This window comes from Nomascus leucogenys, unplaced genomic scaffold (genome assembly GCF_006542625.1).
Source record: "Nomascus leucogenys isolate Asia unplaced genomic scaffold, Asia_NLE_v1 Super-Scaffold_3019, whole genome shotgun sequence".
Taxonomy (NCBI): Eukaryota; Metazoa; Chordata; class Mammalia; order Primates; family Hylobatidae; genus Nomascus; species Nomascus leucogenys.
In genome coordinates this window covers 1765003-1789826 of record NW_022095789.1, presented here as the reverse complement: position 1 = coordinate 1789826, position 24824 = coordinate 1765003, and the positions used below count along the sequence as shown (strand labels likewise).

The window sequence follows — 24824 nt, the reverse complement described above, 5'->3', positions numbered from 1 at the left end:
GGGACAGGGCTGACCCAACTCCCAATCCCTAGTGCCTGCAGGGCCTCCCGTGGGTGTCCCTGGAATGACTACATGAGTGACAGTTCCTGGGATTGGGTACAAATGCCCATTTTGAGACAGAGGAAACTGAGGGGTGAGAAGTTTAATGTCTGCGGTTATCTCGGCTCATCCTCACGCGACCTGGAGAGGGGTCAGGACCTCAGTTTGGCAGCCCCGAGGCAGGAGCCGGCTTGTTCCAGGCCACACTCACAGAAGCAGCACGCAAATCCCAGATCTTTCCCCTCTGGGAAATGGCCTTTGGGACATTAGGGATTCTGCCTTTCTTGTTCACAAGGGAACAGATGAAAATGATCTTTTGAGGCCACATGCAGCGACTCACGCTACCAGCACTTTGGGAGACCAAGGCAGGTGGATCACTTGAGGCCAGGAGTTCAAGACCAGCCTGACCAATATGGCGAAACCCCATCTCTACTAAAATACAAAAAAATAGGTGTGGGCCGGGCGCGGTGGCTCACGCTTGTAATCCCAGCACTTTGGGAGGCTGAGGCAGGCGGATCATGAGGTCAGGAGTTCAAGAATAGCCTGGCCAATACAGTGAAATCCCATCTCTACTAAAAATAGAAAAAATTAACTGGGCATGCTGGTGGGCGCCTATAGTCCCAGCTACTCGGGAGGCTGAGGCAGGAGAATCGCTTGAACTCAGGAGGCGGAGGTTGCAGTGAGCCGAGATCACACCACTGCACTTCAGCCTGGGTGACAGAGCGAGACTCCATCTCAAAAAAAAAATAAAAATTAAAAAATAGTCAGGCGTGGTGGTGCACACCTGTAATCTCAGCTACTTGGGAGGCTGAGGCAGAAGAATCACTTGAACCTAAGAGGTAGAGGCTGCAGTGAGCCAAGATCGTGCCACTGCACTCCAGCCTGGGTGACAGAGTAAATGTAGTCTATCCATGCAACAGAGTCTGATTCAGCCTTAAAAAGGAAGGCTATGGGGCCGGGTGCAGTGGCTCACACCTGTAATCCCAGCACTTTGGGAGGCTGAGGCGGGCGGATCACGAGGTTGGGAGATCGAGACCATCCTGGCTAACACAGTGAAACCCCATCTCTACTAAAAATACAAAAAATTAGCCAGGCATGGTGGTGGGCACCTGTAGTCCCAGCTACTCGGGAGGCTGAGGCAGGAGAATGGCATGAACCTGGGAGACAGAGCTTGCAGTGAGCCGAGATCGCGCCACTGCACTCCAGCCTGGGCAACAGAGCAAGACTCTGTCTCAAAAAAAAAAAAAAAAGGGGGGGGCCGGGCGCGGTGGCTCATGCCTGTAATCCCAGCACTTTGGGAGGCCGAGGTGGGCGGATCACGAGGTCAGGAGATTGAGACCATCCTGGATAACACGGTGAAACCCCATCTCCACTAAAAATACAAAAAAAAATAGCCGGGCGTGGTGGCGGGCGCCTGTAGTCCCAGCTACTCGGGAGGCTGAGGCAGGAGAATGGCGTGAACCCGGGAGGCAGAGTTTGTAGTGAGCCAAGATCGCACCACTGCACTCCAGCCTGGGCAACAGAGCGAGACTCTGTCTCAAAAAAAAAAAAAGGAAGGCAACCTTGTCATCACAGGTTATAACACGGATGGACCTTCAGGACACCACGCTCAGGGAAATAAGACAGTCACAGGACAAATACTGCTGAGCTCCACTTGTATGAGATACCCAGAGTCATCAGATTCACAGAGGCAGAAAATAGGATGTGGTTGCTAGTAGCCATGGGGAGAGAGGATAAGGAGGTAGTGTTTAGTGGGTAGAGAACTTCACTTTTGCAAGATGAGAAAAGCTCTGGCTGGTGGCTGCACAACAGTGTGACTGTGCTTGACGCCGCTCAACTGTCCACTCAAGAATGGTTAAGATGGGAACTTTCACGCCATGTATTCTACCACAATTTTTACAGAATAGTTTAGAAATTTACAAATACAGTGTAATCTTCCAAAAACCACTGGATGAACTGTATGGTATGTGAATCATATCTTAATAAAGCTGTTTTTAAAACCCTGCTGCCCAAAACACAGCTGGATGCACTGCGGCTGCCCTCTCAGGGCAAGGACAAAGAACTGCCGATGGCTGAGCACACAGCCTGCCCACACCCCACCACTGGAGTGTGCGGGAGGCAGGGTCCAGCTCTGGGCCCATGTGACCTCCAGGCCCATGGAAGGCCCCCACAGCAGGGAGCTGTGGCTTTAGAGGGAAAGGAGGGTGTGAGACACCGGGGAGCCACCCTCTGCTGACAAGGGCCAGGCACATCAGACCCGGCCCAACAGCTGAAACTCTTTAGCAGAATCCGGGCCTCAGTCCTGGCCCTGGGGGTCAAAAAGAAGTCATGAATCGCCCCAAGGCCCCTGGGGTGCAAGTCAAGGATGCATGGGAACTGGGCGGGCCTTGTAGCCTCATACGCCAGGATCTGGGAGCAGTTCCTCAGGCCCCCCAATCTTTCCTCTCGGCCTCGGGCTCCTCTGAAGCCGTGGTCTGCAAGCTGCATAGCTGGCACGGCTTCCTAAGACCTCAGCATCTTGCAGAGCTGGGCAGCCAAGGGGACAGGCGTGGGGGCCACGTGGGACCTGCTCTGAGAATGAGGTGAGGGGACACAGGGCTGTGTCTACCTGTGCACAACCTGGCTACACACTGCCTGGAGTCATAGGGGCCTCATCAGTGACCACTTCTTCCTGATTCAGGTGGCTCTGTGCCAGCGAGGCCGACCATCGTTCCGGCCTGGGGACCCAGCACCTTGGGGTCCCCATCATTGGCCCCACTCAGGGCCTGCAGCCGCGAGCCAGCGTACAGAAGCCCTGCCCTCAGGGAGCTGATATTCCAGCAAGAAGAGAGAAACCGTAAACTCTGAAAAGCACATAGAATAAGCTAGGCAGTTTTCATAGAAATAAGTGGCTGGAAGAAGATAAAACAGGAAAATGTGACAACAAATGCGTGAGGCAGGCACTTGAAAATTGAGGCTGGTGGTCAGGGAAGGCATCCCGAGGAGGCGGCAAGCATTCAGCCACGCAGGGATGGGCAGAGGAGAGCCCCAGACAGAGGGAAGCTGGTGCAAAGGCCCCAAGGCAGGGCAAGCCTGGCAGGCCTGAGCAGTGATGGAGGGGCATGCGGCCGGGTGCGGGGAAGCAGTGGGCAGATAGGGTGGGGGAGGCCTCCCTTCTTACAGATGCCCTTGGAGTGACCTGCAGTTCCAGTTTGCCTGAGACTGACCTGATTTCAGCACTGAGAGCCCAGGGAAACCCCTCAGTCCCCAGCAAACCATGACAGTCGGTCACTGCACTGCCCACTCAAGCTCCAGGGGATGTGGAAGTTAAAACTGGGCCATGCCGGGCTGCTGCTCCCTTCCCTCAGGAGGGCGCTGGTCCACGGTTCCGAGGAACCCCGAGAGTTCCCTGTCCGAGGCCTGCGAGGGTCAGCTCGGCTGGGAGCGGACGGCGCATGTTGCATGGCCAGCTTCTCCTGGCAAGTGCCTACCAAAGGCCATGCCCACCCCCACCAGCCATGCCCCAGCCTCACCTGCCCACCTAGAACCTCTGAGTAGGGTAGGGTGGGGCTTTTAGCAGGCAGGTTACAAGGAATTCTCATGAAAATCAAAGCTCACACGAATGACCTTTTAAGTTTAAAAAATATATAGAGCTTTTCATTCTCGAAAGCAATAAATCCTGGCCTTCGTTAAGTTCAGAGGAGTACATGTGTCAGTGATTAAGGCTTGGGGTGAATGGAGAGTTGAGGAATTTGTGATCTTTGGGGTGTGCTGGTTTACATGCACCTCTCTGGAGCCTGTTTTCCAACAGGAAACAAGATCCCAGGAGATGACAGGCTCTGGGGCGAAGCTCACTTGCGCTAGCACAGATCTGGGGCTGACCAAGCCCAAAGCCACAGGCCACCAGCCCATGTAGCAAGAGCCATGTCCCCAGCCCCCCACCCACCGCTGGCCACCCAGCACCGACACAGCTTGCACCATGGCTGTACCTGCTGCCGGTGCGGGTACCAGCAGTCCTGCTGCCAGCGTCGCCAACATGCTTCTTTGTAGCCAGCACCTCCCTTCACCTGGGTACGGGCTCTTTAAATATTCAGGTTCACCTGACCCCCACCCTTGAGAGCCCCCTTTTTTTTTGGAGATGAAGTCTTGCTGTATTGCCCAGGCTAGAGTGCAGTGGCACGATCTCGGCTCACTGCAACCTCCGCCTCCCAGATTCAAGCGATTCTCCTGCCTCAGCCTCCCGAGTAGCTGAAGTTACAGGCACCTGCCACCACACCCGGCTAATTTTTCATATTTTTATTAGAGATGGGGTTTCACCATTTGGGCAGGCTGGTCTCGAACTCCTGACCTCAGGTGATCCGCCCGCCTCGGCCTCACAAAGTGCTGGAATTACAGGTGTGAGCCACTGCGCCCAGCCGAAAGCCCCTTTCTGGAGTCCCCCTCCCCCTCCCCTTCCTGTCCGGGTCTGCTGGCTAGTCCAGCCCCTTCAGCCCTTCAGAGATGTTCTCATGGGTCTGAGCCCCTGTGGGTAGGAAGGGTCACAGTCTCAGGCACGCTGAGGGGCGTTCCTGTCTTCCTATCGGTTTTGCTCAGTCCTCCCTTCAGCTGCCTGGGCTGAAGGGGCTGGGGAGGGGCTCTGCCAGGCCTGAGAAATGGCCTGTGGCTTGGCTCCCCATCATGGCACCCGCGTGCCTTACACCTGCTAATCAAAAGGACTCCCAATCAGTGCCTCTCCCTTTAAAGTCTCCGCTGGAAGGCACTGAAGGCTGAGGAGCTTTCAAAAGGCAGTGCTTCTGACCCCACAAATATGTGAGAAAACCCAGCCGGGATCAGCACAGGTGCCCCTAGCCTATTCCTGCTGATTCCAGAAACATGAACAAGAGGGCCTTTTTTGGTAGATCACTGAAGATTTGCGGTTATTCATGACATAGCATAATTGTGGCAACAGTTGAATGATCTACCTGTGGCTCTCTTTGTCCCTCCCTGATACGGTGTGGCTGTGTCCCCACCCAAATCTCATCTTGAACTGTAGCTCCCATAACTCCCACATGTTGTGGGAGGGACTCATTTGGGAGATAATTGAATCACGGGGGTGGTTTTCCCCATACTGTTCTTGTGGTAGTCATCGAGATCTCGTGGTTTTATAAGGGGTTTCCTCTTTTGCTTGGCTCACATTCTGTCTTGCCTGCCACCATGTAAGATGGGCCTTTCACCTTCTGCCATGATTATGAGGCCTCCTCAGCCACATGAGTCCATTAACCCTCTCTTTCTTTATAAATTGCCCAGTCTCAGGTGTGTTTTTATTAGCAGCATAAGAACTGACTAATACGCTCCCCAACCCATTGGCAAGGCATAATTTGGGCGCCACTCTCAGAGATCTTACAATGAAACGTGAAAGCGGAATGTTACGCAGTAGTGGCCATGTTTACATAAGAAAAACAAAGCATGGTCTGTGTCTTCAAGATGTTCATGATTGTGTTGATAAAGAAAATCCACATACCTGCAACAAAAGGTAATTCTGATCAGTGTGTCTCGACTAGCGGCTTATATTGGTTTTGCTGAAGAACCTTTTCAAAATGTGCATGTTTTGGTGCCAGGCAGGACTCACTGAATCTAACAATTCTAGGAGTTTGGCCTAGGGATATACATTGTAGAAAAGCAACCCAGGGAATTCTAATGTCCTTGCCTGGTTAACAACCAACGGTAAAGGCTAAATAAAGCAAACAGTATATTTGTGCATAAGTGCAAACAAGTGAAGGAGAAACATGAGGTTAGTAGAGTCCAGAGTTGTCTGTCCTGAAGGGCTTAGAAAGGTGGGATCTGCACAGTCCTTGAAGAATAATAGGATTTAAATAAATAGAATGAGAGGTGGGGAACCAGGCAGAGAGAATATCACAAACTCTAGCATGTAGATAGATTGTAATTAATATGGCATGCCTAGAACAGAGATTGACTTATTTATGAATGAATGTATTTATTCTGTAAGCATGTCTTCAGTATTTACCGTGTGTCAAACATTAGTCTGAGTTTTTTAATAAATATTAACTATCATAACAAAACTATGAGATAAGCAGTAGTATCAGTCTCACTCCATAGAACAAGCCGACCAGAGTGGAAGAACTTGGATACTCTCTAGTGATGTATCTCACTCAGAATTTTGTATCTGATAGAAAAACTGTTAATGCCAAGCAACATTTTTTTTTGGCAAAGAAGTTGCAGTCCACTACACTGAAACTAGATCTTACTGTTATTACTAGTTTGTTCGAGTGTATACGGCTTACAAAAAGAGATGGATAAAAGCTAAGAAAGAGAGAGAATAAAACCATTTTAAATATCACTGTGGTTGGAATTTTTCCTTACTATAATTCTAGTTAAAATAGTTTGATTCCAATAAACAAGATCCCTCTTTCTAGAAAATGTATTCATGCTTTACTCCATTTGTAAAGGCATGAAAGCACAGACTTCTCTCAGTAAGTGAAAAACATTGGGAATTCTGTCTGGGTAGGAAACACTTCTAAGCAAGGTAATGATGTAAGGAAAGAACTGTTCAATGAGTCTCCAAAGCTCCACACTGAATTTGATGAAATCCAGCCAAGGCTTAATTTTAATCATTGAAACTTCATAAAAACTCTGTATATCATAAATATTTTATAGGATACATCTTTTCTTATTAAACGAATAAGAGGTCTATTTTTCCTAAAAATAAGTACTGAAAGTCATTCTAACTTTACGTTTTTCATTCTGGAAATCTCTAGACAGGTTACATTATATTAAGAAGGTAACAAATCCAGATGTATTTCATATATGTTTCTTTATTTTTCAGAATACTTTCTAACTCCTTTAGGTCTATCTAATTGATTCCTATCTAGAAGTAAATATCTAAGAATCATTGAATTGCAAACGTATATTAGTGGATATAACATAAGTTTATAGTGCTAGAATGAACATTTGTGAAGACCAATTGGATTCTAAGTAGAATTATATTTAAACTGCTTAAACAAGTACCTCTCTAGCTTTTCTTCACACATCTTCCGAAGAAAAAAATTTAACACAGTTTCTGCAGTAATACATTCTCTGGGTTTTATGTTCAGCTAAGAGATGCTTCATCAAAAAGTAGGTGAATAAAACCTATTGTTTACCTCGTAATAATTTGAGACTACAAGATTGTTGTAATCTAATCAAAGGAATCAAGCTGATCAAGGAATACAGTGCTTTTTTTTTTATTAGCAATTATCAGTTTATTTTCTCTGGAGGATACCATGACTATGAATAAAAGATTATTTGTCGTGGGAAAAAAAAAAAAAAAAAAGGCAGTGCTTCTACTAGAAAATGTTGATGCTCTGCCTCCCTGGGCACCCTCAGCCCCTTGACTGGAGGCACTTACAAGAGCCCTGACAGTCTGATCCAGAGACCGTGACCAGCCCTTGTCCCCTTCCCCTGCCCTGCCCCTTCCCTTCCTTCTTGCTGCACCCTCTGGGTGGGACATTCCATGTTTAGCTCTGGTGCCAAAACCACAGTCATTTCCCTGAAAAGGAGGAACTTAGGAGGGCATCATCGGTGCAGGCAAACGCCCTGGCCTGACCAGCTCTGAGCCTTGGATGGTCCCTTCGCCTGTGGGCCTCAGGTTTTTTATCTGTAAATGGGGCCAATCTTGTACATCTCAGAATTACTCAGAGGATTGAAGAAATGGTCAAAGCCCCCAGCACGTGGCCCGCCGGGCTCAGCACGTCAGCAGGTCCTACCATCCCCAGCCCGCCGGGCACCCCCTCGCCTGAGCCCTCCGACCCGAGCCCTTGGGGAGATGCTCTTGGAGCTCCAGGGAACACGGTGTGCTGGGGCTGCAGCACAGCTGGTGTGTCACCAGGATGCGTCGGGGGTCTGGACTCCTTCATCCCATTGGAAAAGCTTAACTAAAGCCGCTCCTAACTCAGGGAGAGGACCCAGCCCAGAAACTGCAGGCATTTTGGATGGCACAAGGAGGGCGTGCTATGCCTGCAGGGGGCTGGAGTCGTCTCGGGTGTCCAGGGCTGCCGACCACATTGGCCTTGTAATTAGACATTTAATTCACAGACCTCTGAGAGCCATCCTGGGCAGCTTCTATTTTGTGAGGTTCCCGGTGTTTCAAATAATAAGTAAATAGCAGATGCCAAGAAGAGGTTATGAAAACCGTGGACTATTTAACCTCTCTCCTTTAATAAGTATCTTCTTTAATGAGAGAGAGCCAGGCAGTGTTTAAGGACATGGCTCTCAATCTGAACTGCATGACTCTACCCGCTACCAGCGTACGGCCTCAGAAAGCCCATTAACCTCCCTGTGCCTCAGTTTCTTCATCTATAAATGGAGATAACAGTAACAGCCTTCCTCGTGGGTTTGAGGTCAGGAATATGTGAGTTAATACCGTAGACTCGAGACTGGGGCCAAGTGTGAAGCTGACACTCGATAAATGGTGCTGGTGGCTCTTGCTTTTATTAAACACTGTTGGAGGCCACTGTGGCTGTCTGGTATCGGGTGCTGTCAGCTCCTTTGTAGAGCACATAAATGTCCACATTTGAGGCCCTCCGTGAATGTGAGACTGGGGCCACCCACCACCCCAGCCCCTCCTGACAGGGTCCTATTCATTCATCCACCGAATGGCACCGTGTCCAAGCCAACTTACCAGCTCTGGTCACTGGGTTGGTCGGGGTCTGTCACCAGCCTGGACAAGAACCATGGCGATGCCTTAAAACCCCGGCAGCCTGTGGTGTTGGCTTTTTCCAGACGGCTTCAGGACCTTCCCATAAGCAGCAGGACCCAGCGCTGTTCGGCTCCCGGTTCAGCATGATGGATGGTGGAAGATGACTCTGGGGGGACATAAGCAGCTTTGGAATGAACTGTATTTGTTGAGCAAGAGGCCGTGATTTTAATTCCTAGAGGACCACAGTGCCCGCAGCACTGGCTGAACCAGAGCAAGCTGGCCAGCCTCTCTGGGTCTCAGTGTCCCCTCCAGGAGCACTAGGGTCCCCAGGCCCACCTTAGAGACACCCACCGGGACACACCTACTCCTCCAAGGGACAGAGGACTTTGTGAGGCCAAGCTGGGAATGTGCAGAGAGAATGCTCCCTTGTTGGGCAGTTTTCAGCTCTGAGGTTGGTCTGAGACTTGTAAAACAAATGAAATGGTCTGGGGAGATGTTTTAGTGATCTGGTCTCGGAAGCTCTTATCCAGGGATCTCGCCTGCCTTCTCTGCTCAAGGTGCACCCCCTGATGGCCCTGAAGCCCCAGCAATCTCATAGAGCTCCAGACTGAAGGTCTGGGAGGGTTCAGGCCATCTCACCCCACTTCCTCCCAAAGTTCTGGGAAGAGGGTCATATAAAGGGGCTTCCAGTGGTGCTGAGAAGGACCAGGTCTGAAGGGACACTTGACACGTGGTGGGATGAGAAAAACTTGGCCATGGTCACAGTGGAAATCACACACAGATGGTCAGGGGACAGACTCCGAAGTCACACAGACCCGGGTTCCAATCCCAATTCTGTCATTTCCCCACTGTGTGACCTTGGGGATGCCACCCTCTGTGACTCCACAGTGCCGGGCTCCACACACGGGACACTGCTGTGGCTGTGTGGCTGCCAGCAGCATCCACACAGTCTCCATCAGGACGACCTGGCTCACAGCCTCGCTCAGGGGTAGCTGAGACCCCTGGGGTGTTCGTTTTGTTTTCTTTAATTGCGATAAAGTACACATACCATAACACTTCCCATCTTAACCATCCTTAAGCGTACACTTGAGCGGCATTAAGTATGTTCACATTGTCACGCAACCGTCACCACTACCATCCCTCTCCAGAACTCTTTTCATGTTGCAAAATGGAGTCTCTGGGCCCACTAAACACCGCCTTCCCAGTCTCGCCTCCCCTAGCCCAGCCCACCGACGGCACCCACCATTCCACCTTCTGCCCCTGTGAATCTGGCGACTGCAGGATCCTCCAGAAGTGGAATCATTCCGTATTTGTCTTTCTGTATCTGGCTTACTTCCCGTCGCGTGACGTCCTCCAGGCCCATCGTACTGCAGCGTGCGCCAGGAACTCCTTCCTCTCCCGGGCTGACTCACATTCCGCTGTATCGGTGCACGTTTTGTTTGCTCATTCTTCTGTCCGTAGACGTTTGGGTTGCTTCTACCTTTTGGCTGTTGTGCCTGGTAGTAATTCTTGACTTCTCTGGGCCTCAGTTCCCCTGATCTGTAGGAAGAAAAGAGTAGAGAGAAACGAAAGCACTTTACAGACTGTTGTGTGGATTCCATGGATCCCCTGTTCTCAGGGGCCGGCCGAAGGGAGGACCAGGGTTGGACTGAGGGCGGAGCAACCAGTCAGGAGCCCACAGGAAGCAGCCAGGCCAGTAGGGCGAGAGGGAGAGGCCTGGGCAGGCTGTCCCCAGTGCGGCTGAGGCCGGGTGGCTGCAGGCTTATGAAGGGACCTTGATAAGACAGTCGTTGCTGGAGGAGACGTCCCCGGGGAGGGAGGTGCCTGGAGGGCTGGGCGGGGGAACCACTTAGAGAGCCACATCCTTGCTGCTCAGGCCTCAGAGGAAGCCTGTTGGGGTTCGAGGCCCCCCTTTGGAGTTGATCAGTGGCGTGAGTTCTCCACCCCAACCAGAGATGAGATTTTTCTGAGTTAGAAATGGTTTCATTTTGTCTGGCCTCGAACAGTGCTGAGAAAGCCGTAGGCCTCCCTGGAGTTGTTTGCTGTGCTAATGCTGCTCTCGGACATCCAGAGTCACTGGGCAATGAGCTGGAGCCCTCGCTGGCCTGTGCTAGACCTGGTACCCCGAAATTTCATTGAGAAACCTCATGCCCAGAGAGCTCAGCCTCTGCGTTCTCATCCCCAGGTTCACAGACAGGCAGTGATTAGGGACACGGAAAAGCTCCCGGCTTCCCACGGGGCTGCCCTTGCACTTTGCTCTAGGTGCAGTCAAGGGCTCCTTCAGCCTCTGCACCTCGAACTTGCCTGCAGCATTGCTGAGGTGGAGTCACTGTGTCTCCAGCTTCACCCACCTGGGGACTCATAAGAACCAGTTATGCGGGCTGCGCGCCATGGCTCACGCCTGTAATCCCAGCACTGTGGGAGGCCGAGGCGGGTGGATCACCTGAGGTCAGGAGTTCGAGACCAGCCTGGCCAACATGGTGAAACCCGGTCCCTACTAAAAATACAAAAATTAGCCAGGCGTGGTGGCACGTGCCTGTGGTCCCAGCAGCTCGGGAGGCTGAGGCAGAGGAGTCGCTTGAACCTGGGAGGCAGAGGTTGTGGTGAGCCGAGATCACACCACTGCACTCCAGCCTGGGCAACAGAGCGAGACTCCGTCTCAAAAACAAACAAACAAAAAAAACAGTTATGCGGTGGCTCAGGCCTGTAATCCCAACACTTTGGGAGGCCGTGGTGGGATGATCGCTCGAGCCCAGACGTTTGAAGCTGCAGTGAACTGTGATCACGCCACTACAGCCTGGGTGACAGAGTGAGACCCTGACACACACACACACACACACACACACACACACACACACACACAAGGGAAAGAACCCACTTACATTAAAGCCCTGCATTGTGATGGCCCAGAGGCCCCTGCAGCCAGTTATTTCTTGGGGTCCCAAAGAAGCACCCCTTTTGTACCCCAGGCTGGTGTGTCTGCTGCCAGCTCATCTGGTTCATGATTCCGCAAGGCAGGTCTAGCTGCCACCACTCCCAAACCTCTATCCTCCCGAGCTGGAAACTCTGAGGTTCAGTGAGGTTGAGTAAGGTGCTCAGAAGACACAGCTTCCCCACCAGTCACATTCTTCCCCTCCTGCTCTGGCACACCCCTCGCCCCAGCCCCTGAAAGGAAGTTTTGCAGATGCCACTGTGCTGGCACCCACGGTGAAATACTGTCGTTCCCCAGCAGCCAGCCCCTAGCTCAGAGCCGTGTGGGTCCCATGCAGAGTGGGGAACAGTGGCCTTCTCCCAGCCCAAGGTGGTTTTCAGCACCAGACCCTCCAGCTGGGACAAGTTTTCCAGCAGCATCCTTGGGCAAGACCTGTCCTATCCCTTGAAGCCTCAGTTTCCCCTTCTCCACATGAGCAGATCAATCAAGACAGACTCCCGGTGCCTTCTTGAGTGTCTGAGTCTCAGGCAGCAGCAGGAAAGGTTCTTCTGCTTGTAGAAAAGAAGAAAAACAAGAAACATGGGAAAACTCTGAGGCCAACCACCTGGCCAAAGGCCTGGTTTTGCTTGTTGGAGCCAGGTCTTAGCTGCAGCCAAGCTGGCCCTGCTCTCCCAGGGGCCGGGGCAATCTGCTCCACACCAGGCCCAGATGCCCTGGGGCACAGCCAGCCCCGGCAAAAGGACCACAGCCCCAGGGGAACGGCCTCCCTGGTCGCCAAGGCCACCTGCCTGGTGGCTCAGCATATGGGGCACAACTGTCCTTGCACTTGGGAGCCACAGACTGTGAAGGGCTCCAGGAGGCTCTAGCAACACAGCCTTAGGTGGGCCCCTTCACCTGGCTTAGCCCCAGAGTTCTCATCTGTACAGGGAACACTGGCACCTTCTTCAGAGGACTGGCGAGGCAGAAGGTGAGCCTGCTGGGTGGGCACAGGGAGTCCTGGAGGAAAAGGGTCCCAAGTTCATGCTCACTGGGTGAGCAGCTGGCTTGACACCCAGTAGATGCTGAACCCAGGTCACTGCCCATGGTGGGCTCTCAGCACCTGATAGTCCAGAGACTCAGGAAAGGCCATCTGTCCTGCCCCCACTCCTGCGGCTCCTGCAATCCAGTCTCCAGGCCCGCCTGGCCTCTCTGTTGGTGAAAGCAGTGGAGTGGGAGCCCACAGTCAGCAGGGAGCCCCGCTCCCGCACATTTGCCCTCTCCCAGGGCCTCACCGCCTGTCTTCTCACAGTCCAGGAAAGGAAGGGTGGAAGGCACTCCCTATCTCACTGGCACGTCACATCAGACCAGGTGGCCCTGTGTCTCTCCTAAGCCCTGGAGCTTGCTGGACTTGCAGTCTTTTCAGGGGAATCCCAGAAGCAGTGAGGAGACCTGAGGCCTCCCTGCCTGTCCCCTTCTCCCTCCCACCCTCCCTCCCTCCCTCCCTCTCTCCCTCCCTCTCTCTCTCTCTCCCTCTCTCCTTCCTCCCCTGAACAAACATCACTTGGTCCTGTCCTGCGGTGGGAGTTGGGGACACAGAGCTGCCTGAGATGCAGAGTACATACTGCAGGAGCTCCTTTGCGCCAGGAGGGAGAATCGAGCACGGCAGAAAGAGCGAGTGGCAGAGTGGGGGACCGAGCGCGGGGGCAGCGTTCGCCTGATGCCTAGAAGGAAGGGGTCTAGGTTGGGGGCTGGGGCAGGATGATGCCCGGGGGGTGTCTCTGGGGCAGGACGATGCGGGGGGGGTCTCTGGGGCAGGACGATGCCCGGTGGGGGGTCTCTGGCATGACTGCTTGGGTGCTGCTGGGACCTGCAGGTAAGTAACAAGGGAGGCAGGGGGCACGTGGGAAGTTGGGAGGTGAGCTTGAGTTTGGAAGTGGTACCTCCCAGTGGAGTTAGACATTTAGGTACAGAGCTCAGAATAAAGGGTAGACCGCTTGTCCATCTGCAAGATGGTCACATGGCGTGCCTAGCACTGTGCCTGGTTAGGATCAGCCCTCAGGGGTGTGCAAGACCAGCTTCATTCTCTCCCTCCACGAGGGCCCTTTCAGTCACATCCAGCCTGCCTGGCCTGTGGCTCACAGGCCCTGTATGCTCAGCAACACCCCAGTCCTGCCCAGCTCCAGGCCTGCAGGGAACATTACCCAGTGAGCCTGGGAGGCAGGCACCCTACCCTGCCTGGGCAGCCACCCACCCTGCCAGCACCCCTCCCCATCAGCCTCTGCCTAACCATGCCACCCAGGAGAGCCACCAGACAAATCCATTAGTTCAGCCGCCCCAACGCAGGCAAATGTCCTCATCTGGCTTCAGTTACCCAGACGGAGAGCTTCCTGGTCATACCCAGTGATTCCCATCAGGAAAGCACAGTGCTGCAGTGCTTCGGATCTAGCAGGGTCTGGCTACTTCCCCCACTCATGGCCCCTTTCCTGCCATGCCCCCACACTCTGCCCAGGGCCCAGGGCCAGCAGCTTCGCTGAGCCGAGCACAACCTGAGGCCTGGCAAGAGCCCCGAAGCTTTGTGGGTGGCCACTGGGCCTTCTTCCTCCTGCAGCCAGAGGAACATGGTGCTGCGTGTGCCGGGGGGTTCCCGTTCCCACACCTTGCTCTCGTTGAAAACAGGCCCAGAGAGGAGGAAAGGGTCCCCAAAGGTGCTGACCTGCCCCCCAAACCTGGGGCTTAGTTAATAACCAGGGCCAGTCATCCGGTGTGACTGGCTCCAGAGGTTCCCAGTCACCATCAGCCCCGCACAGGGCACTGGGGAGGAGACCAAGGCAGGTGTTTGGGCCACAACGGGTCTGAGATGCTGGTGGGACAAGCACGTGGAGATAGGAAGGTAATTGGCTGTACAGTGTGGGTGTCGCAGGAAGCGTGGGCCTGGAGGTGCCTCATAAGCTGTAAACCCACACAGTATGAGGAGCTGTTGTCTGTTCTGAGGGTCCCAGAATCCTAGCCTCACTAGCTCAACACAGCCCCTGGCAATTCCAGCATAAACCCCAAATTCAGGGTCTGTGTCCAGGATGGGAGAAAACCAAGGGCTACATCCCTGGCATGCGCTTTTGCCCTTAAAACTCAGGGGAGCAAGAAGTAACATGTTTTTCATTTTTAAGTTTTGTTTAACCATCCTCACCTGAAGTCCCCCGTCACTGAGGCTGGCAAGAAATTCATTCTCGCCTCATCCCTGGACCTGCAAAGCTTTTGGCGTGTCGCGTAGCACTGAGGGCCCCTCTTCACCTGAAGGGATCTCTTCCCTGTCGCTGTTTCTCAGAGAGAGACTGGCCCTCCCTCCTCCCCTTCCCTTAACAAAAGTTGGGAAGCACCTCCCACAAGACACGCAGACACAAACAGACATACACAGACACACACACAGAAACACAGACACAGACACAGATGTACACATGCACACAAACACATACATAGAGACACACACAGACACATGCACACAGACACACACACACCCACACTCATTTTTCCATCCTGCCACAGACGCGATCGGGGCCAGTCTCCTGCATCTCCTTCGTGGTTGTTCTGGAAATTCTTGAGGGGGTTTGAGGTTGGCTTTTGCAGGAAGGGCAGTGCCTTGTCATAGGGTCACAACCTGTCCCACTGTCGCCTCCAGGCCCAGCCCAGAGCCTGGCATGCAGTGGGTGAGCAAGACGTATCAAATGCCATTTACACATTGCAATCTTGTACCTGCACCCAACTTCACTGAAACAGGGGTGAGAAGGGGCACCAGGAAGGATGGCAGTGAGCGCCACAGAGGTGAGGGGAGGGAGAGGGAGGCCTCAGACCTCTGCTCCCACAGCCAGAGCCAAAGCGTCTCCTTCAGCGTTGAGGTCACCCTGGTCTCAGGGTCTGACGTGGGCAGAGGGCCAGAGGCAGAGGTGGGGGGGTCTGCACCATAAATTCAGAAGGGCTTACAGTGCGCAGATGGAGGACAAATGTGGACAGGAAGCCCAGAAGGCGGCTGAGCAGCTCCCTGGCTCTGGGGTAGGAGGAGCTGGAGGCCCCAGCTGGTGGTGGAGACTGCAGGCGGATCGCGTAGTGCCTGTCACGACTGAATTTGGGCACTGCGGGGGCCGTGACGGCCTCTTCGTTGTGTTGGCTTTGTTGTTTTACTTTAGTGAATATGAAGAAGCATTTGTCAGGGCTTTCCTAAGATAACCCACCCTTACTTCTAAGTCTGAAGTTTCTCAGCTGCAAACGCGTCTGCCTCAGGAGCCTCCCGTGGGAATCTTTGTGATTAGGGGAGGGCTTAGGAATGACTAAGTGAGCCAATGATTGAATGACAGAATGGGTGCGTGGGGCATGAGGGATGCGGCCACCTGGGGAGGGGGGTTGGCGGAACAGGCGAGGTAGTGGCAGAAGGAAGGGGTTTCTCCCCACTCATCTCCCCTTCACAGCCAGCAGACCCCCTCGGGCAGGCCACTCCCAGAAAGCTGTTGTGAGCGGATGGGTCGGTGGGTGGGGCATACCCCACGCAGCCAAGTCCACTGGCTTCCCTTCTCAATGAATGCATTCTTGTTTTCCTGTCTAGGGCCCCCTGGACGGCGCGGCAAGCCTGGGAGAAGAGGCGACCCTGGTGAGTCCCAGGTTTTCTCAGCTCCTAAGACAAGGCTTGGAAGCCACCATGGCCCCAGGCTCTGGCTGCAGGGCCTGACCACCTGCTCCCCACCCTGAGTCATGCCTTGGCCCAGGGCCAGGTGCTCCTCCCCCTTCCAAGTCCAGCTGCTGTTTCCTGAGGCCGCAGCACCCGGTACTGCCTTTCCTGGGCTTCTTGGCATTCACAAGTCCAGAACTGTCCCCTCTGCCCCCAGCCATCCCCTGAATCTCATTGTTGGCCCCTAGTCTCCCACTCCAGAGCAGCCCCCTCTCTCTGAGGCAGAAGGTGATGACTCCGCCAGCCACGCCCTCCCCCATGGGTCCTTCAGCACAACCAGGTTCTCCTGTGAGTTTCATCCCTCCCCAGACGTGGCCTGTCCTTCCTTGGCAGAGCCGCCAGGAGGAGACTCCCCCACCTCCCTTCCCTGCAGCCCACAGAGGCACCTGTATTCACCACCCTTCCTTCCTGCTGTCTCTGCTTCAGCCAGAACTCCCTCTACCCAGTCCCCAGCAGATTGCCCCCTTCGCCCAGGGACTCTTCCCTAAGCCCCTCTGACATCGTCTTGGCTAAAGTCACGCTGACCTCTGATGGCCACACTGGATGCTTTGCTGCCTTTCTCTTTCTTGACTCCCCACCCTTGGCCGCTCCCCCATGCCGGGCAGTCCCAGCTGTCTCAGCTGCGCTTCCTCCCTCATCTGTGACCCTGGCTCCTTTGCCATTCTTATAGGACCCACCTGCCCCATGAATGAATCTCCCTTAGCCCTCTCCTCTCCTCTCTCCCACAGTCTCCCACTCCTGTGATGCTGACCATGTCCTCTCCCTGCCTCCAGCCACATCCTCTCCTCCAGGTCCCCCAGGTTGGACATTGCCCTGCCGAAGCCAGCATCTCCCCAGCTTTCTTCCCTGGGCTTCCCCATCGCAGGGAGGAGGCATCTAGCCACCTGCTGCCCTGTGTAGACACCTGGCTGCATCCTCAATCCCTTCCCTGCCTACGCCAAGTCCCCATGAGCCTCCTCCTCCAGGTCTCGGACCCGTGTCCTCTTCTCTCTTCTCACTGCCGTGGCCTCCTGCAGCTCTCATCACCCCCTACGCCATGTCCCCACCTCCAGCCTCACTGTGGATGTCCAGGGCCTTCCAGCTTCTGAGCCTTCACTCTTATGTCTTCCCGCACCCAGAACATCGCCTCCTCTACCTGGACTCCCATCCCAAGATCATTACCCTTTGTCCTTCAAGCCTAGCTCAAGCTTCTCCTCCAAAAAAGCCTCTAATGGTTTTGTCCAAGAGATATCGCCCCACATTCAGCACGGGCAGCCCCCAGGCATGTAAATGCACAGAACAGCAAACAAATGAATGCCCAGCCCCTACGCAACTTCACAAGGTGGCCGTGGTGACAAAGCCAGGCCGGCTCACCACCAAGAGGAAGGGGAGGCAGTGGCAGCTTCTCTCCAGGCCTCAGACTCTTCTCCCTGGAGCTGGGCGCAGGCTTTCTGCCTCCTTGTTCCACTGGGTTTGCAGCATCGAATTCCTTACGCAGAGACCCTCCAGATACACTCCTTAGCGCTCACCGGCAAGAAGCACCCTTCCTGTCTCTTTCTGCCTTGACTTCTGGAAGCTGAAACCTGTTTTGAGTTCAATGGCTGGAGCTTCCTTTAGCCTGGCTTCTGTGTGTAATCACCCCAGACCCTGCCAAATACACACTTTATTACTCAGTTCTTATTTTCTACCCTTGTAAAGGGTTTTATTGCCTTTTATTGTAAGTTCCTGACATGCTTTTTGGAAGGAGATGAACACAGAGTCATTTTTTTAGGACAAAGTATGATATTATTCAGCTTACTCCAAAATCCATTTAACTTATGACTCAAGTTTAAAACAACCTCAAAGTCAAGGAAAGACAGACTCACTGGGTCCCTGGCCCTGTGCTGGGTTCTTTCAAGTCCTTTATCTCATGCGATCCTCAGAGCACTGCAAGATAAGAATATGTTATTATACCCACTTGCTGATGAGGAAACTGAGGCTCCAAGGGGTACAGTACCTTGCCAGAGGCCAGCTGCTGGCCAAGGGGTGGGCAGGATCCCTCCGCCTCGTTGTTTTTCCAGTGCGGTGTCCCAATTGTCTGCCTCTCCAAAAACAGAGTGAGCTGCACAGAACAGATGTGCCTCTCTGATTGGCCTTGGCTGGGCCTTGAGTTTATTTCTAGATAGTTACACACATATGTACATCCTGGCTTTCATGCCTTCCCTTGTATAAGGAGGCCTTTTTCCTGCATCCCTTGGGAGAAAGACTTTTTTTTTTTTTTTTGAGACAGAGTCGCTCTGTCACTCAGGCTGGAGTGCAGTGGCACAATCTCAGCTCACAGCAGCCTCTGCTTCCCAGATTCAAGCAATTCTCGTGCCTCAGCCACCTCGGTAGCTGGATTACAGGCACACGTCACCACGCCCAGCTAATTTTTGTATTTTTAGTCGAGAAGGGGGGATTTCACCATGTTGGCCAGGCTGGTCTCGAACTCCTGGCCTCAAGTGATCCGCCTGCCTTGGCCTCCCAAAGCGCTGGGATTGTAGGCGTGAGCCACCGCACCCACAGAGAAAGGCTCTTTCGGGTAGGGCAGTGCCTGGCTGGGATGCCTTCCTGAGGCCGCTGCAGACCTGCAGGTAGGGTGATCCTGCCCACCTTCAGGGCAGGAGCCTCCCTAGCTCCCAGTAGGAGCCCCACAGTCCTGCAGTGTTTCTGTGTCTCTATCTGAAATGGAATGGATTTTCCACCTTCCCCTGGCTGGCTTCTTGGCTGGAGAATCCCAGAACTGTGCCTGTACTCTGGGGTCCTCTTTCTTTCTAAGGGCCTTGGGCAGGATCCTCTCTCCTCCCAGACCCTCCTATCCCCAAGAGTGACCATCACTCTCCCCTGCTTTCGCAGCCCTAGACACCTCCCTCCATCTCAGCGCTTCCCACCCCTGGGGTGTTGGCCTGGTCTGCAGAGTTGTCCTGCTTCTCCACCAAAGCATGGGCTCCTCAGGGCAGGGGCTGGGCTAGGCCCCCACTCAGGAGATGGTCCATAAATGCTTATTGATGGGAAGGAGGAGAGAAGGGAGAGAGAAAGAGGCCCTTGCAGGCAAATGAAGAACACAGTTAGGAGACTGCTTGGCCAGTGCCTACACAAACCTGCAGAGAGAAACGGAGGCACTTACCAGGTCTCCGCAGCTGCTAGCCTTCAGGCAATAGTTTCCGTGCTAGAGTCTTTTATCTGCCCTGACCCCGAGAAACTCTTTCTAAAAATCCGGTGGAAGAAGTACTTCTGGAATTGTGGAGTGAGGACCTCTGAAGATCTCCTCCATAAAGGAGCAAAAACAAGGGGGAAGACTGACCTTTTCAGAACTCTGGAAACGAACAAAAGTTTTGCCACAGCCCAAGAAATGTTTATTCAGGAAATATCTGAATCTTGCTATTAATAAGAACAGTAAGATTTGTAGCATTTTAATTTTCTCCTCTCTCAAGCTCATGGTAGCCTTAAAAACCAGCTTTAAAAACCGTGCATGGCGCACACATGAAATCCCAGCACTTTGGGAGGCCAAGGCGGGTAGACCAGGAGTTTGAGACCAGCCTGGCCAACATGGTGAAACCCCATCTCTACTAAAAATACAAAAATTAGCCAGGCATGGTGGTGCATACCTGTAGTCCCAGCTACAAAGAGGTTGAGGCACAAGAATCGCTTGAACCCAGGAGGCAGAGGTTGCAGTGAGCTGAGACTGCACCACTGCACTCCAGCCTGGGCAACAGAGCTAGACTCTGTCAGGGGAAAAAAAAAAACAAAAAAAACAGCAGTGTCACAGCCACAGTACTTGTGAAAACTGGCAGCCACTGGAGGAAGCAGAACAGGTTTGAAGCTTGCAAATGCTCATCCCCAGAGAACTGTCACTATGTGACTTGTCTGGCAGCTCCATGGAAAAGCACCATACCCAAGGCTTGTCTTTAAGTGACCTATGCACAGCCTTGCTTAGAAGGAAAAGCCCTGTCCCCAGGATGCTTAACAAAAATAATAAGCAGCAATTTTTGAACATTGAAGCTGCTTGAGGTGATAACACCAGTGGATGACTTGAAAACTTACAATGAAAATATAGGGAATGAGATGTTCAAAGGAGCTTTGAAAAGCTCCAGCTTTTTCTAGGGTATCTGGAAGGCACATGCATGTGCAGGGCTATGTACATGTCCATTAAAAACCTGTCTTAGAGCCCCAGTCTCTCACCTCTGGCTGACCTTGAGATTGTTCAAGCGGGAAATGAAGACAAAGGCAGAGTTGTAATGTGGTGGAGCATTGAAGCTGTGTTCCAGCGCACACAGAGGCGCAGCACGGAAACTGCGTTCCAGCGCACACAGAGGCGGAGCACTGAAGCTGTGTTCCAGCGCACACAGAGGCGCAGCATTGAAGCTGTGTTCCAGCGCACACAGAGGCGGAGCACTGAAGCTGTGTTCCAGCGCACACAGAGGCGGAGCGTTGAAGCTGGCTCCAGCGCACACAGAGGTGCAGCATTGAAGCTGGGCTCTAGTGCACAGAGAGCCCACCGGCACAGAGTGGGAGACTTTGGATCAAGGCATTCAAGGAAATCTCTGTCTAACCTGACGACTAAGCTAAACAAGCAGAGAATTCAGTAGCTGCACATGACAAAAAAGAAACACTTTAAAGAATTAGTCCAGGAAAGGCCCTCAACGGAGAGCAACAACAATAAACAGCAACAACAACAAATCCTGGAAAGGAGAAGAGGGATCTGATTTCCGGAGTAGCCACATTAGATTAGTTTAAATGTCCAATTTTTAACAAAAAAAAATTAGAAGACAGGAAAGTAGGGCAGTAAAAAAGGAAAAAGTACAGTCCATAGAAACGATCCCTGAGGAAACGCAGATGTACTTGCTAGACAGAGATGTAGTATTGGTTATTATACATATGTTCAAAAAACTACAGGAAACCATGTTTGAAGAAATAAAGGAAAGCATGAGAATCATGTCCCTCTAAATGGAGAATATCAATAAACAGATAAAAAGTATTTTTAAAAGAATCAAATAAAAATTCTGGAGGTGCAAAGTACCATAACTGAAATGAAAAATTCAGTAGAGAGCTTCAACAGTAGATTTGGGCCGACAGAAGAAAGAATCAGCAAACTTGCACATAGGTCAATTGACATTATCCAGCCTAAGGAACAGAAGGAGAAAAGAATGAAGGAAAATGAACATAGCCTCAAAGACACTATCAAGTGTCCCAACACACATAATGATAGTCCCAGAAGGAGAGAAGAGAGAGAAAGAAACAAAGGAATATTTGAAAAAAATTGCCAAATCTTCTTAATTTTGAAGAAAACCATTAATCTACACATCTAAGAAGCTCAGCAAACTCCAAGGATGATAAACTCAAAGAGATACAAACCTAAGCACATCATAGTTGCATTGCTAAAAGCAAAAAAAATGAATCTTGGCCAGGCATGGTGGCTCACGCTTGTAATCCCAGCACTTTGGGAGGCCAAGGCAGGAAGATCACATGAGATCAGGAGTTCAAGACCAGCCTGGCCAACATGGTGAAATCCCGTCTCTACTAAAAAAAAAATAATAATAAAATACAAAAGCCAGCCAGGCATGGTGGCACGTGCCTGTAGTCCCAGCTACTCAGGAGGCTGAGGCACGAGAATTGCTTGAATCTCTTGAACCTGAGAGGCAGAAGTTATAGTGAGCCAAGATCATGCCACTGCACTCCAGCCTGGACAACACAGTGAGACTCTGTCTCAAAAGAAAAAAAGAATCTTGAAAGCATCATGAGAGAAATAGAGTATCACAGAAAAGGGATGCTCAATAATATTAACAGCTGGTTTCTCATCAGAAACCATGAAACCCAAACAGCAGTAGGATGACATATTCAATAAGTGACAAAAGGAAAAAAACTATCAACAAAGAAATCTATACCTGGCAAAACTATCTTTGAAAATTGAGGCTGGGCGTGGTGGCTCATGCCTGTAATGCCAGCACTTTGGGAGGCCGAGGCGGGTGGATCACAAGGTCAGGAGTTCAAGACCAGCCTGGCCAAGATGGTCTCTACTAAAAAAAAAAAAAACAAAAAAAATACAAAAAATTAGCTGGGCATGGTGGCATGCACACGCCTGTAATCCCAGCTACTCCGGAGGCTGAGGCAGAGAATTGCTTAAACCTGGAGGGGCGGAGGTTGCAGTGAGCCGAGATCGCACCACTGCACTCCAGCCTGGGCAACAGAGCAAGACTCCATCTCAAAAAAAAAAAAAAAGAAAAGAAAAAAGAAAATTGAAGGAGAGTAGCCAGGCACAGTGGCTTATGCCTGCAATCCCAGCACTTTGGGAGGCCGAGGCGGGCGGATCATCTGAGGTCAGGAGTTCTAGACCAACCTGGTCAACATGGTGAAACCCCCCTCTACTAATAATACAAAAATTAGCTGGGTGTGGTGGTGCACGCCTGTAATCCCAGCTACTCGGGAGGCTGAGGCAGGAGAATCGCTTGAACCCCGGAGGCAGAGGTTGCAGTAAGAGCTGAGATCGTGCCACTGCACTCCAGCCTGGGTGACAGAGCCAGTCTCGGTCTCAAATAAATAAATAAAAATTAAAAAATAAAAGAAACTAGAAAAATAAGAGCAAACTTAACCCAAAGCAAGCAACAGAAAAACAATCATAAAATCAGGGTAGAAAGAAATGAAATGGAAAATAGAAAAACAGTAGAGAAAATCAACAAAACCAAAAGTTGATTCTTTGAGAAGATCAACAAAACTGACAAACCTTTAACTAGACTGACCAAGAAAAACAGTGGAGTCTCAAATTACCAAAATCAGGGCTGAAAGAAAGGTACATCACTAGCAACCTTAAAAAAACAAAAAGGAAGGAATAATGGAATTGCTTTGAAAAAATTAGGGTGTTCAAAGCAGGCCCGAGCCACCTGGATACCGCAGCTAGGAAAAAACAAAAAGGATTAAAAGGAAACACTAGTAACAATTGTATGCCTACAAATTAGATAGCAAAGGTGAAATGGACACATTCCTAGAAAGACACAGCTGCCAAAACTGACTCAAGAAGAAGTCAAATATCTGAATAGACCTGTAACAAAGAGAAAGATTCAATCAGTGATCGAAAAACTTCTTACAAAGAAAAGCCCAGAATCAGATGGCTTCACTGATGAATTCTAAAAAACACTTAAAGAAGAATTAATAACAAACTTTCACAAACCCTTTAAAAAATAGAAATGGAGAGAACACTTCTCAACTCATTCTGAAGCAAGATTAACTCTGATACCAAAACTAGACAAAGACATCACAAAAAAAGAAACTATAGACCAATGTCTTTTATGAACACAGACATAAAAGTCCTCAACAATACAAGCAAAGGAATCCAGCAAAAGAATTATAAACCAAGTGGGATTTAACCCAAAAATGCAATGTTGGTTTAACACCCAAAATCAATCAATGCAGTACATCATATTATTGAATAAGAGATAAAACCACATGATCGTCTCGGTAAATGCAGATAAAGCATTTGATGAAATCCACAACTTTTCGTTATTTAAAAAAACCGACTCAGGCTAGGCACAATGGCTCACTTTGTAATCCCAGCACTTTGGGAGGCCAAGGCGGGCAAATCACTTGAGGTCAAGAGTTCGAGACCAGCCTGGCCAACATGGTGAAACCCCGTCTCTACTAAAAATACAAAAATTAGCTGGGTGTGATGGTCCCTGCCTGTAGTCATAGCTACTTGGGAGGCCAAGGCAGGAGAATCGCTTGAACCTGGGAGGCAAAGTTGCAGTGAGCTGAGATCACGCCATTGCACTCCAGCCTGGGTGACAGAGCAAGACTCCATCATTAAATAAGTAAATAAAAATCCACTCAACAAATCAAGGATTTAAAAAAACCTTCCTCAACTTGATAAATGGCATCTATGAAAAACCCACAGCTAACTAATAGCATACTTAAAGGTGAAAGACTGAATGGTTTACCCCTAATATCAGGAACGTGACAAGGATGTTCACTCCTGCTACTTCTGTTTAACATTGTGTTGAAGGCTTTAGCCAGGACAATTAAGCAAAAAGGAGACATTAAAGACATTAATATGGGAAAAGAAGTAAAACTATCTCTATTTGCAGATGGCATGATCTCATGTATAGAATATTCTAAGAATCTACATCTGGCACATGTGCCCCTGAACTTAAAAGTTGAAGAAAAAATAAATTTTTGCCAACCTCGAGTGAAAAAAGATACTCTTTCATATTTTTTCTGAATTTTTACATTTTACTTTTGAATCCTTAATCTATATGGAATTGATTTTTTATATTTGGTTTGAGATACATATATAATTTCATTTTTCCCCAGTTTAATTTTGGTGAAGTCCAATCTATCAATTTTTTCTTCTGTAATTTGTGCTTTTGGTGTCATATCTAAGAAACAATTACGTAACTCAAGACCATGAAGATTTATTCCTATGTTTTATTGTAAGGATTTTAGAGGCAAATCAATAGCCTAACTTCCCATCTTAACAACTAGAAAATGAGGCCGGGCATGGTGGCTCACACCTGTAATCC

The 24824-nt window shown here is 50.9% G+C and overlaps 1 protein-coding gene across 1 annotated transcript in view; it reads left to right on the top strand.

Moving 5' to 3' along the window:
* COL23A1 (collagen type XXIII alpha 1 chain) overlaps positions 1-24824 on the top strand; it is a 348083-nt gene that overhangs the window by 260453 nt on the left and 62806 nt on the right. The window contains exon 3 of the mRNA XM_030808513.1: positions 16195-16239. Coding sequence (XP_030664373.1) covers positions 16195-16239 — 45 coding nt within the window. The remainder of the gene's footprint in view (positions 1-16194; positions 16240-24824) is intronic.